The 14,009-nt window shown below is 40.1% G+C and overlaps 1 protein-coding gene across 1 annotated transcript in view; it reads left to right on the forward strand.

The window, feature by feature from the left end:
* The first annotated feature begins 5,678 nt into the window (after positions 1 to 5,678).
* Positions 5,679 to 14,009, forward strand: part of snx13 (sorting nexin 13) — a 34,510-nt gene continuing 26,179 nt past the window's right edge. The window contains exon 1 of the mRNA XM_037692761.1: positions 5,679 to 5,835. Coding sequence (XP_037548689.1) covers positions 5,824 to 5,835 — 12 coding nt within the window. The 5' untranslated portion in view covers positions 5,679 to 5,823. The remainder of the gene's footprint in view (positions 5,836 to 14,009) is intronic.

Raw genomic sequence — 14,009 nt, forward strand, 5'->3', positions numbered from 1 at the left:
CATTGAAAGTCCAGCTGACCAGATCCATGACAGTAGTTTTAGTTTCAGAAGACGTGTAAAATAGGAGCTCCGATACACAGACAGAGAGCAAAAACAGCAGGAGGAGGACAGGAGAGCAGGAGGAGGAGGAAAAGGCGTCCGCCTTGCACGAGAGTGAGTGAGGAAAGAATTGTGTTCATAATATGACAGCAAATAAAACAACTAAACGTTATCACAAGTTTTTTCATGTGACGTGTATACCTGGGAGTTTTGCAGAGTTCTTTTACTACTTAGGGAGACTGGGTATGGTTGTAACATGGAGAGTTGTGACACCACCAGTTCCACCAATCATAGATAAGATAAGAGTCATATGGTCATTCCACTATTTACCCAATTCCTCCCTGACCCCACATGGTGATTGCCAAGCTCTGAAACAAATGCATTCAAATTCTATAACGAAAAAACTGATTTTAAAGAAAGTAAATTTTTGAACCAAGACTATATTTTGTTTGGTAGTTATACTATTGCTGATAAAACCATCCATCCATCCATCCATCCATTTTCTTTGCCCGCTTATTCCATTTTGGGTCACGGGGGTCGCTGGTGCCCATGTCCAGCAATCACTGTGCGAGGGGCGGGGTACACCCTGGACGGGTCGCAAGTCCATCACAGGGCCACATAGAGACAAACGAGACAAACAAACATTCACTCTCTCACTCACACCTAGGGACAATTTAGAGTTACCAATCAGCCTAACATGCATGTTTTTGGACTGTGGGAGGAAACCGGAGCACCCGGAGAAAACCCACGCATGCACGGAGAGAACATGCAAACTCCACCCAGAAAGGCCCCTGGACCGGGGTTTGAACCAGGGACCTGCTCGCTGAGAGTCAGCAGCTCTACCAGTTGCGCCACCGTGCTGCCCTGCTGATAAAACCATATGAGCTATATTACATTGACTTGTAGCTTCTCAGTCAAAATGTGATGCATTTATTCCCACTGCTAATTTCAAACTACTATACTAATACAACTAGCTAAACAATGGCTGACGGGGGGGGGACATATCTTTAAGTGTTACAACCATCCCTTGACATACAACTAATGAGAAAACTTTCCAGTACTTCATTTTAATAATTTTACAAAATGCCTAGGCAGTGTAAAAGAAAGACTGACAAGAGATGTGCCTGCAAATGTTTAAAAAAAAAAAGCTTGTATGAAAATGAATCCTGCCAAGATGATGACGATATATCATATTTTATGATGTTCCAAGTGTTGTGAAGTCTGCTCTGCCTGTTGCTGCAACACCCCAAAGCATTCAAGCTGGTTTCCAGTCTACGGGTATTTGCCCGGCAGCACAGTGGTGCAGTTGATAGAGCTGTTGCCTCTCAGCGAGCAGGTCGCCGGTTCAAATCCCAGCCTGGGACCTTTCTGGGTAGATTTTGATATACCAGTGAAGCAAGCATTGATGGAGAAAGAACAGAGAAGAGGAAGCAACAATGTAAGAAAGAGTATCTCAGGAAAGAATAAAATCAAGCAAAGGAGAGAAAGCCTGTCAAGAAAATGTTGAAAGTCGTTACTGAGGATTCTGAGACCTCACAATGAAAACTGCTGTGTTGTCTGTATGGAGCCATATGGCAACTCAAAGCCAAAGGAAGTGTGGGTAAAATGTGCACTATGCAATGTCTGGGCCCTGCACGGCAGGGGTACTAACATTCATTTGTCACCATTGTGACTATGATTAAGAATATAGGCCTACACACAGACACACACACACACACACACAGACATTGTTTTTATTTGACCTAATGTTCTTTACGTAGGTACAGTAGAGCATTCATTAGACATACATATCGTTAAGGAAGTTTATTCTAATAGTCCTACACTAATTTACACACGCACACACTCCTGTTACAACGTAGGTTGTAACAAAGGAAAACCGTGTATTTGACATCAGCTCACGCGGTCTGTGACAATCTTGCAGAGGCTTGAATTGTTGCCATTTGTAGAAGACAAATGTGTATACTTTGTGTAAAGATTTGAGCACTCTAGCTACAAAATTCAATGAGTTACAGGTGCTGAAGCAAAAAGTGTTACAACCATACCGGGTCTCCCCTAAAACATTTATTTAAATCTCAATGGAGGCAGTAATACAGGAGCCAGAAGACTCTTGACATAAGCACTGCTTCATTTTACCTCTCGAAGCTTTAATTTAATGACCTACTACGTATATCAATGCAAATGGAAGCTAGAGAAACAAACCATTTCTACTCAAACCCCATCTTCCGCCTGTCAGCATCATGACGGTTCACAGAATTTGCAAAGATGTGGTTCAATACGTCGATTTAAAGGTTTTATTGAAGCAATACAATAATAGTATTTTTCTGGGTGGTTAGGTTAGGACAGTGCATTAACTTATAATCTGATAGGTTCACTTCAGTTCAAAGTGTCTTAATTTGCATAAAGAAGATTTCGCATGTTCTGCAATTTGCATGTTAGAAGATGTAAAATTGTATTTAAATATTTACACAAGCTATTAAATATTTTACATCAATGTTGATTTTTTTTTTAATTTTTTTTTGCTGTTTTCACAGTTTTGTCTCTCTTGAACATTGTGATTTATTTAAGGAGTCATCGTTTGGTCTTTTCAAGGATTGGGTGAACACTGACACCTAGTGGTCAACATTCAGTACTGCAGGTCAGCTGCGTTTAACCTGAAAGGAAAGCTTCATAAAACGCGACAACAAAGTACTTTTCTTTCACTTATAGAAAGCTCTACAAGATCAGAAAGGAGTAGGAACCACAGGAAATCATTTTAAATGTCTTTATGACTTTTACATTAATTATTCCTTCAGAAACCAGGCCTACACATTGCAAACGTGGTTTCTCCTAACAAACATTTTGTTCAACAAGTCAGGGTGTTTTTTATTCTTTCCCCCAAAACAGGAAATAGTTTTTACATCACCTTGATGTAGACACCCAACTAGATGCCAAAACACCAGTTAGCTCATCACATGCCTTTGCTTGTAACAGACTTGCACAAGCCATAAAGTGAGAGTATAAAGTCTTCTGTAGATGTTTGTGTGTTCCAGTTTGTTGGCGTGTTGGTAGCGGAGACATAGAGATGAAAAAAGTAGAAGACTTACAAAAATTGTAGACGTGCAAGAAACGTCTGCGTGTACATCTGGGCATTAAAGGAATGGGCAGCTTGGTGTGCACACTACACGCTCTTGGACGTGGAGGGGTCAGAAAACTTGTCTTGCTTCATTCGTTACTGCAGTGGCACTCTTGGACTCTGACAGCTTTGAGACAGGTATGATGGCTACTGAGAGCTCTGAGGTAGCTGGCAGACTTTTTGAGCCTTTTTACCTCTCTCCGTTTGGCAGGCCATGTGAAGTGTAGCTCAGGTTATTGAAGGTACCAGGGTGAATAAATTATGCATTATCATCAGGTTTACAGCTGCTGACAGGCCACGTGATGAGGCTGCACTTTGGTCCTCCGTGCTTTGGTTTGTTGGGGAAATCATATATTCTCATCATGTTCAAAGAAACATACCTCTTTAAAGTTTCATTTATTATTTTAGAATGCTCTTGTCATATAGGTATTTTTAAAGAAACTAGAATAAATGTGTTAAAATGAGCACAATATGTGTTGTGTGGCTACAAGTCCAAACCATCACCTCTGACTTTAACAGCTCTTGTGTATTGTTTTGACTGCGTTTGTTCATTTTCACACATGTTGCTGTGCATTGCAGCCATCATTCTCACCTTCCTCAAACAGTAAATGAACGATCTTACAAAAGTCTTCCAGTTGGTTCAGGTGCAGCTTTGCAAACCAGAATGATGCTCTCATGTTCTTGAGTTTAAGAAAGTTTGTTCACTTAATCTGCATAGATTTTTGCCTCTATGTTTATACTCTGAATAGAAACTGATTTTTCTGAGTGGGTGTTCGAAAAAAGGTCAAAAAAAGGATATGAGGAAAAAGAAAAATGTATCCCATGGGATGTCCTTCAGTTAGTCAGAGCAGTTTGGTGAGACTTTTAATTGAGCAAACATGTTTAAAAGAAGAAACGTATAGTTGTAGTAAAAACATAATGTCCTTGTCTATCTTTAGGCATAACAAATATTTTGAATATTGTTATTAATCATCATGACAGTAATATTTCACCCAGATAAAAAAAAACAAAAAAACACTATAATATACTTTTTCATTTGTACATATACATTTACAGCCTGTATGTCAACAAAGGAGAAGGAAGTTAAGTGTCCCTTAGTCCCTTTATTCTATAACCGGATAATAATAATAAATAATAATAAACCGGATCTGTTCCAGTGTGCAAGTGGACTCCAATCCGGGTCTGTTTTGAGGATCAGTTCCCGAGCCTACGCTAGATCCGGAACAGATCCGGTCCGGAGTCCGTTTGCTATCTGGGTAACATATATTACTTACAGTAGCAGTATATTAATGTTTGTATACCAAGTGATGTAAATATAAGATAATGTGAATCCACGTGCATTTATTTGTCCTTCATGCAGCCATTTACACAAAAACACATGAACATAAATACCTATTATACCGGGTTTACCTATTATGCAGGGGCCGATTTATCGATGCACCCCTAGTGCAAATAGGTATTTAGGGCCCTGATTTTCTTAATTTTGGGAAAGCGGAAATCGGCCGATACTTACTGTACATGAGAAACCAATTTTATCGATTTTTTTTTTAGTTTTAACAACAATTGTCTGAACTTCATTTATATTTCAGAGCTCTACCTCATGGCCAGTTAAAACAAGTTTGTATTGTTTCTATGATATTGTTCAAGGGTATGTTTTTCAATAAAATAATATTGGAAAACTGAAGGTGCATTGTGACCTTATAACACCGGACAGTGTTGCTTATAAAACAAAATCAGAATTGGCAGGTCAGACTTTTTAGAAATCGGTGATCGGCCAGAAAACTGCAATCTGTGCACCCCTAATTTGCACCCATGTACAGATGACATGCATTTTTTCATTCAACCTTTATTTATACAGGTTAATCCCATTGAGCCTCGGGGACTCATTTATAAGAGAGACCTGATTTTAACAAACAGTGATGATGAACAGCAAAGACAACAATAGGCAATCATAAAGGATGTGTACAAATTGAGATATTTACAGGTATATTCATTTTTTTTTTTTTCCATTTAGCCTTTATTTATCCAGGTTAGTCTCATTGAGCCACGAGAACTCATTTTCAAGAGAGACCTGTTTAGGGAGCACATGGTGGGGTTAAGGGCCTTGCTCATGGGCCCAGAGTGGGGCGAATCAGGGTGGGGGCAAGTGTGGGTGTTTCACCTACCCCACCCACAATTTATTTGCACTATAAAATAAATGGCTTGTATCTCAAGTAAATTGATGTATTATATAGGTAATATTATATAGATAATTTAAAATACTTTAGATCACATTGTATTTCACAGTTAATCACAAAAGTTGATGCAATACTAGTATTTTTACGTTTCAGGTTATCTGCTCTTGTCTTGACAACAGAAAAACAGTAGAAAACAACATAAGAGCAACATTTTTTATTAATCCATTTGATGTGATCTTGTCAAAAAGGCGACAAAAGTGACGTTTCGTTTTATTTGGGTCGCTCTTTCTAATTAACGCCGCCTCCTACGTCATCGCCCTCCAGCCAATCACGTGGCGACGTTCAGAGTCGACGCGCTGACCCAACATGGCGAGGCTCCGGAGCGAGTACGGAGCTCAGGAGTCCGGCCGCTTTTAACCGAGAAAATAGCCTCTGCTTCCGTCTTTACGATGTGGTGGGGTTAGCCAGAGCCGCCATACGCACTGCCTTTAGACCATGTTGGCAGAGGTAAGTGGAAACGGGCGCGTGCGTGACGAAAATGTGTTGTTCTTGGTGGGGTTAGCTTAAGAGCGGTTAGCGCCTCGAGCCGATGCAGGTAAACAGAGAGGCTGTCAGGCAGGAGAGGACGAGGCTGTCAGCCCGGATTACTCTGCTAACACTTATTAATGCGACGGAGCTTAGACAGTCCTCAGCGTCAACACTGCTGGACATAAAAGTGTCTTCAGTCTGTCCTAAACATGCTCAGAGTACGAATAATGTCCCAGAACAACAAAGAGACCGACAGGTGAGCTGGGCGTTAGCTGCGAGGACAAACCTGACGACCCGAGCTGCTCCTGTAAGCTGTCACAGGTAGATCTTCACAAGGACGACACCGATCGATTCATACAAGTGGTGGAAACTCGTTTCCAGAACCTTCCTTTTCTTTTAATGGCTTAAACAGAGCAATTAATTTGTATAAAATGCTTTTCTCATTGATTCTACTTTTATTAAATATGAAAAGCCCAAGTTGTTCTCGATAGCAGCATCTTGCATGACATCCACGTTTAAAAAGATGCCACTATTGATTGTTTTTGTTTTCATTAATCATATTGATTATCAGTTATTTGAGGAGTACTTGGACTCTGTCATTTTTAATATAGTAATTTAACTTAGTGCCTAATTAAGGTGCATGGTAGTGATTCGTTATCATTGTTAGTGATGTTCTCCTGCTCTGTGTTGTGGATAGAAAAACACAGCAAGGGACAAGAATAACTAATCAGCCTTTTTTAAATGTCCTGTTTGCAATGGGTGATATGCTTTTTAACATTTACAAGGTTCTGGCTGCATGTCTGACAAACAAATCTAAGCAACTACCGGTAATTTTCCTCTACAGTTGTTTTCCCCAATTTGATTTTAGTTCATTTTATTTTCAACAGCCAATTTTGGTGTTTACACAAAATAAAATCTACACGAAGATTTTCAAATTAAAATGCAACTATAGCTGTAAATAGTCAATTCCAAAATGATAACAAACAAAATCAAGTTCTGATTAAACGTGTGTTAAAAATAAAAAGCCAAAATATTCACCTTGCAAGGATCACGTTGGGAGGAACTGCAGCAAACTGTGGTGAGAGACATCCTTATTTGACAGCTTTGATTATCAGAAACAAATCAATAAATACAACATAAGTATTTAAAAAGTACTAATGGAGACTGTTACATCGCAAAATAATTTAAAACAGCTGACGCTTTTCATATCACATATGTTCTAATTTGCATGTGTTTGAATATACTGTGCACAACGTGTCAGGCACAAATGACTCCAGGTCCAGTATAAATGTTTTTTTTTGTTATCTACCCTAAACAGTAACAGAGTTTTATAAAAAGAACATGGTGTTTTATCTGTGAGGACCTGAACCTTGTAAAACCACGAGCTTAGTAGAAAAGTGTTTTCAGAAGCGTGATTCCCTGCCGTCGGTCTGAAGTTTTCTTTAAGTGGTTTTGATATGAATAAAAACTGTCCAAACATTTACTGTAAATCTACATTTGTATTTAAACACAAATGCTGCTCTGGATGGGGATCGAAAAATCTGAAATTTAAAACTGAAGGTGTAAAGGAAGGATAAGCGGAGAGTTCGACTCCTTACCAAACTCTGTAATTACGGTATATTTAAGTTTAACATTTGTGTGTGAATACAACCGATTGTGAGACTAACCTGTATAAATAAAGGTTGAATGACTTCCAAAGTTCATGCTCAATAATCCAGGTATAAAATACAGGTGCACCGATTTATCAGTCCCAATTTCCTTAATTTTGGGACATTGGAAATCGTCCGATATTTGCATGAGAAACTGATTTTACCAATTAAAAAAAAAAGAGTTTTAACAACAATTGTCTGAACTTCATTGATATTTCAGAGCACTACCTCATGGCCAGTTAAAACTAGTCTGTATTGTTCTAGGATATTGTCAGGGATATGTTTTTCAACAAAATAATATTGGAAAATTGAAGGTGCATTGTGACATTATAACACTGGACAGTGTTGCTGTTCTCCTGCTCTGTGTTGGGGATAGAAAAACACAGCAAGGGACAAGAACAGCTACTCAGCTTTTTAAAAATATCCTGTTTGCAATAGGTAATGTGTTTTTTAACATCTACAAGGTTCTGATTGCATTGTCTGACAAACAAATCTAAGCAACAACAGGTAATTTTTCTCTACAATTGTTATCCCCAATTGGATTGTAGTTAATTTTATTACTTATAAAACAAAATCGGAATCGGCAGGTCAGACTTTTTAGAAATTGTGATTGGTGATCGGCCAGAAAACTGCAATCTGTGCACCTGTAGTATAAAATCAACAATTTTCAGTCAGGTCATCTGGACGGTTTCTTTTTTTTTTTTTTTTTGTGCTGAGATGTTTCACCTTCCATCCAGAAGACTTCATCAGTCTGAGGAAAAACCAAACAATACTGTCTCGGCACAACAACAAAAAAAGAAACCGTCCAGATCCATCCATCCATCCATTTTCTTCCGCTTATCCGGGGTCGGGTCGCGGGGGTAGCAGCCTAAGTAGGGAGGCCCAGACTTCCCTCTCCCCAGCCACTTGGGCCAGCTCTTCCGGGGGAATCCAGAGGCGTTCCCAGGCCAGCCGAGAAACATAGTCCCTCCAGCATGTCCTGGGTCTTCCCCTGGGCCTCCTTCCGGTGGGATGTGTCTGGAACACCTCACCAGGGAGGCGTCCAGAAGGCATCCTAAACAGATGCCCAAGCCACCTCAACTGGCTCCTCTCGATGTGGAGAAGCAGCGGCTCTACTCTGAGTCCCTCCCGGATGATCGAGCTTCTCACCCTGTCTCTAAGGGAGAGCCCAGACACCCTGCGGAGAAAACTCATTTCGGCCGCTTGTATCCGAGATCTCATTCTTTCGGTCACAACCCAAAGCTCGTGACCATAGATGAGGGTGGGAACGTAGATCGATCGGTAAATTGAGAGCTTCGCCTTTTGACTCAGCTCTCTCTTCACCACGACAGACCTGTACAGCGCCCGCTTCACTGCAGACGTTGCACCTATCGATCTCACGCTCCATTTTTCCCTCATTCGTGAACAAGACCCCAAGATACCGTCCAGATGACCTGACTAAATTGTTGGATCGTATAACTGGATTATTGAGCATGGACTTTGGTGTTTTGAACCAGTTTGACATGACTGTCGACGAGGGAGAGGGTGAGGGTGAGCACCGGAGGAGAGGGTGGGCACCGGAGGAGCGGGTGGGCACCGGAGGAGAGGGTGGGCACCGGAGGAGCGGGTGGGCACCGGAGGAGAGGGTGGGCACCGGAGGAGAAGGCGTGCCCCAGAGACCATCTTAGCATCAACATAACAGTTTTTTTCCACTTAGGAGTAAGTTGTTGGGGGAAGAATCAGTTTTGTCTTGTTTCCTTGACTGATGAAGCCTTCTGGATGGAAGGTGAAACGTTTCAGCACAAACACACAAAAAGAAACCGTCCAGATGACCTGACTGAAAATTGTTGGATTGAATGAATTATAAAAGATATCGTCTGTTGGACATATCCTCCGTGTACGTTTAGTTCATTGGAGCCTGGATGTAGTGTTTTATTGACATTTATTAATCAGGAAAAATGTCAGGAAGGACATCCGGCGTAAAAACTTTTGCCAAGTTAGTTCACTGTGGCGACCCCTGAAGAAGGGAGCAGCCGAAAGAAGAAGAAAAATTAGTAGAAGTCAGTATCTTGTCTGTTTCAGGGAAACGAACCAGCACAGACTTCTGCTGAAAAAGTCAAAGGTGTGAATTCAGTGTTGGCTGTAATGACATTTAACTGTGCTCCACGTGTCCACACTGGTTTCCTTAACTGAGTTTTATAAAGACTTCCAGAACGTCTGCCGACGTGCAGCAGGGTGCCACTCACATACATGTTTCAGCTTTTCAGCAGGTTAAGTTTAAGTTAACATGTGAGGAAATGAAAACGGTGGCTGTGCCATGAACTTATGTTCCTTTTGCACAGTGTATCAGCCGACGTGTTTCTCACTTAATGCCATGCAGTCAGAGCTTCTAATAAAATACTTACACTTTTTGCACAATGCTGACATTAGTTTTGTCCAACTTAAGAAGTTTTGTATCTTGGTTGTTGCAGATTTGTAGGCCTTTATTAGATGCATTTAAATAAACGTTTTGTGGATGTTTGTTAGCTTCACTGCCTTCTACAGCTGTTAAACATTGTTTTAAACAGTTCTCTGCGCTTTTTTTCCCAGTTAAATCTCATTAAGCTGTTCTAATCAAAAGCTTGCTGTCACATCAGGCCTGCTTGTCATCTTGAGCACTCCTTCCTTCCTGCACTCACTAAACATGGCTGTCCTTGCCAAACAACCTGATGGCCTGGTCAGACCTGTTTGTATTTCCTTTTGTTACCAGAGAATTTCAACGTGCCTAGACCATGATGAAAACCTGTAGTTCATCTGAACGGCACTCATCATTTTGTATTTTGACTTGAAAAGGATAGAAGCGCTCATCCCTTTTTAAGAAGTATCCTGATGCATGCTTGCTTTAAGAAGGTTTTTGTGTTGCATTTTTCTACTGTCACTGTCGATCAAATGATTCCTCCTAGATCGTTAGGATCTTGGAACAGCGTCATAATTCCCCAGGTGCTCTCTCTTCTCACTAGAAAGGTGACAGGAAGCAGCTATAGAGTCAGTCTTTGATAGAGGAGGGATGTGGCTGACGTTTTCCTCCCCTGGGTGATCGTTGAGGTAGCAGCTTACATCTCAAAGGACCCGGACGGAAAAAAAGAACTCCATAAAAAATAGTGTGTTAGTGCCAAACCCCATCAAACAAATAAAATTACATCGTGGATGGTGGTCATTCAGATTATCCTGTTATTTAAGGATAAAAATACAGATATAACATATCTTTGTCATTTATACAAACCGGATTCCAAAAAAGTTGGGACACTAAACAAATTGTGAATAAAAACTGAATGCAATGATGTGGAGGTGCCAACATCTAATATTTTATTCAGAATAGAACACAAATCACAGATCAAAAGTTTAAACTGAGAGAATGTATCATTTTAAGGGAAAAATCTGTTGTTTCCAAATTTCATGGCATCAACAAATCCCAAAAAAGTTGGGACAAGTCCATTTTTACCACTGTGTGTCATCCCCCCTTCTTCTTACAACACTCAACAGACGTCTGGGGACAGAGGAGACCAGTTTCTCAAGTTTAGAAATAGGAATGCTCTCCCATTCATGTCTAATACAGGCCTCTAACTGTTCAATCGTCTTGGGCCTTCTTTGTCGCACCTTCCTCTTTATGATGCGCCAAATGTTCTCTATAGGTGAAAGATCTGGACTGCAGGCTGGCCATTTCAGTACCTGGATCCTTCTCCTACGTAGCCATGATGTTGTGATTGCTGCAGAATGTGGTCTGGCATTATCGTGTTGAAAAATGCAGGGTCTTCCCTGAAAGAGATGACGTCTAGATGGGAGCATATGTTGTTCTAGAACCTGAACATAGTTCTCTGCATTAATGGTGCCTTTCCAGACATGCAAGCTGCCCATTCCACAAGCGCTCATGCAACCCCATACCATCAGTGATGCAGGCTTCTGAACGGAGCGTTGATAACAACTTGGGCTATCCTTGTCCTCTCTGGTCGAGATGACATGGCGACCCAGTGTTCCATAAAGAACTTCAAATCGTGACTCATCTGACCACAGAACAGTCTTCCATTTTGCCACACTCCATTTTAAATGACCCCTGGCCCAGTGCAAACGTCTGAGCTTGTGGAGCTTGCTTAGAAATGGCTTCCTCTTTGCACTGTAGAGTTTCAGCTGGCAACGGCAGATGGCACGGTGGATGGTGTTCACTGACAATACTTTCTGGAAGTATTCCTGAGCCCGTTCTGTTATTTCCTTGACAGTGGCATTCCTGTTTGAGGTGCAGTGACGTTTAAGGGCCCGGAGATCACGAGCATCCAGTAGAGTTTTACGGCCTTGACCCTTACGCACAGCGATTGTTCCAGATTCTCTGAATCTTTTGATGATGTTATGCACGGTTGATGATGATAACTTAAAAGTCTTTGCTATTTTACGCTGGGTAACACCATTCTGGTATTGCTGCACTATCTTTCTGCGCAACAATGGTGGAATTGGTGATCCTCTTACCATCTTGGCTTCTGAGAGACACTGACACTCTGAGAAGCTCTTTTTATACCCAATCATGTCGTCAATTGACCTAATTAGTGTTAATTGGTCTTCCAGCTGTTCGTTATATGCTCAATTTCCTTTTTCCAGCCACATATTGCTACTTGTCCCAAGTTTTTTTGGATTTGTTGACACTGTGAAATTTTGAATCAACATATTTTTCCTTTAAAATGTTACATTTACTCAGATTAAACTTTTGATCTGTCTTCTATGTTATATTACGAATAAAATATTGACATTTGCCATCTCCACATCATTGCATTCAGTTTTTATTCACAATTTGTTTAGTGTCCCAACTTTTTTGGAATCCGGTTTGTACATAAACGTTGACTTTTTCTGACTTTAAATGTCTTCCATTAAAGAAGATAAATTGTCAGTTTATCTGGTAATTTATATTTGTAAAGTAACATTTTACAAGTTACAATAGAAGGCTGTGATTTAAAGATTGATGTTAGTAAGCTGCTGTGTCTGATTGACAACACCAGACCATTTTTTGTTGTTGTTGTTGACAATTTTCTTTTATTTTTGATCATCACAACAAACAGACAGCACAGAGTTATATTTATTAAAATATATATTTCTTATCTTCTTAAGCTACTGGTGGTAAGCCAGATCTTTTTGTTTTACAAGTTGCTACTATTGAAATGTTTTTCTGACTGATGGAGATGGAAACCCACTCCCTCTCTGTCTCTCCTGTTGATATTCTTCTTGTATGAGTACGTTTGGCATAAATGAACCCAAAATATGCACAGATAAATGTATATCTGTGTATACTGGTGTACCGGTGAGAATAAAGAAAGGTCTGCTTGTTTGTACTCTGTAGCCTTGAGAATGTAATTCATCAGGAAGTGTGGAAAAGTACTGGTATTTGATTGTTTCCAGTCAGCTGTGTGGAAAATTTGGAGTCTTATTCCGACTGAAAAGTTTATGATTTAACTTAATAGTCCAAGACTATATGCTGCAGAACTTGATTAGTGAACTGCTAATTGAGAAAAGGTGTCAACTTATTGTAAAGATTGTTTTTATATGTTAAAATTCAAGTTACCATAAAAGGCAGCAGAAATACATCAAAGTGCTCATTCTGAGTACTTCAGCCTGTTGTTCTGTTTATGTTTTCTACGCTTCTTTGCAACAACTATAGTAATAAAACTTTGGGGTGTCCTTTACAAACTCAGAATGTTCAGCTTTTACAAAAGTAGTTTTTTGTCATTTGTTTTACATCAACATTTACACAAGGACTACCACAGTTTTATTTTTCTTTCTGATGCTCATCTTTACTCAACGCTTGTTTTAATTTTTTAATTCATATTTTTCATTTAACAAAACTACAACATAATTGCTTATCCAAAATAAGCACGTACTTAACTACAAGTAGCAGATTTGAACTCTTAAAAAAAGTTTTATAAAACATTTAAAAAACTAAATTGCGGGCGACATGAAGCTGATTGTAACTGCTACATCTTACGTCTGATTAGTTTTATTAAGTGACAAAATGTATTCTGTATACCTTTGGAAGCCACCCAGTTGAATGATGATGCTAAAACAGCTGTGATTGTGATGGGGCTCGATGTTTCTATCATTGACTTGACGTTGAAAGGCCGAGCTTCAGATGATGGAACAAGTCCAACACGCAGGTGAGAGTTTAGCCAGCCAGGTAAATGATTTAGTTACAATTCATCAAGGTTGTTTTGGTGTCTGTGAAAGTTTTACAGCCTCACAGTTTCAAAAGTCACGTGCTACTGTCACTTTACAACGAAGGTAAAACAGCAAGTGCATTCAGAGAATGATTGAGCACTGAGTCGTGAGCCTTGCATTTTAATTTTGAAGGTGAATATCTACTAGTGGTACGTCCAGTTAGACCAGCATGGTCGCTCAGCCCCTCTTTCTCTTTCTCTCCAGAATTAGTCATGGATTTTCCACAGGAGAGCATCGGTGAACCGGTTTACCTTCCACACAATCACGTCTCTGATCAGGCTGCAGCTAAGCGCT

The sequence above is a fragment of the Nematolebias whitei genome, chromosome 19, assembly GCF_014905685.2.
Source record: "Nematolebias whitei isolate Nwh7 chromosome 19, NemWhi1, whole genome shotgun sequence".
In the NCBI taxonomy this organism is placed as follows: Eukaryota; Metazoa; Chordata; class Actinopteri; order Cyprinodontiformes; family Rivulidae; genus Nematolebias; species Nematolebias whitei.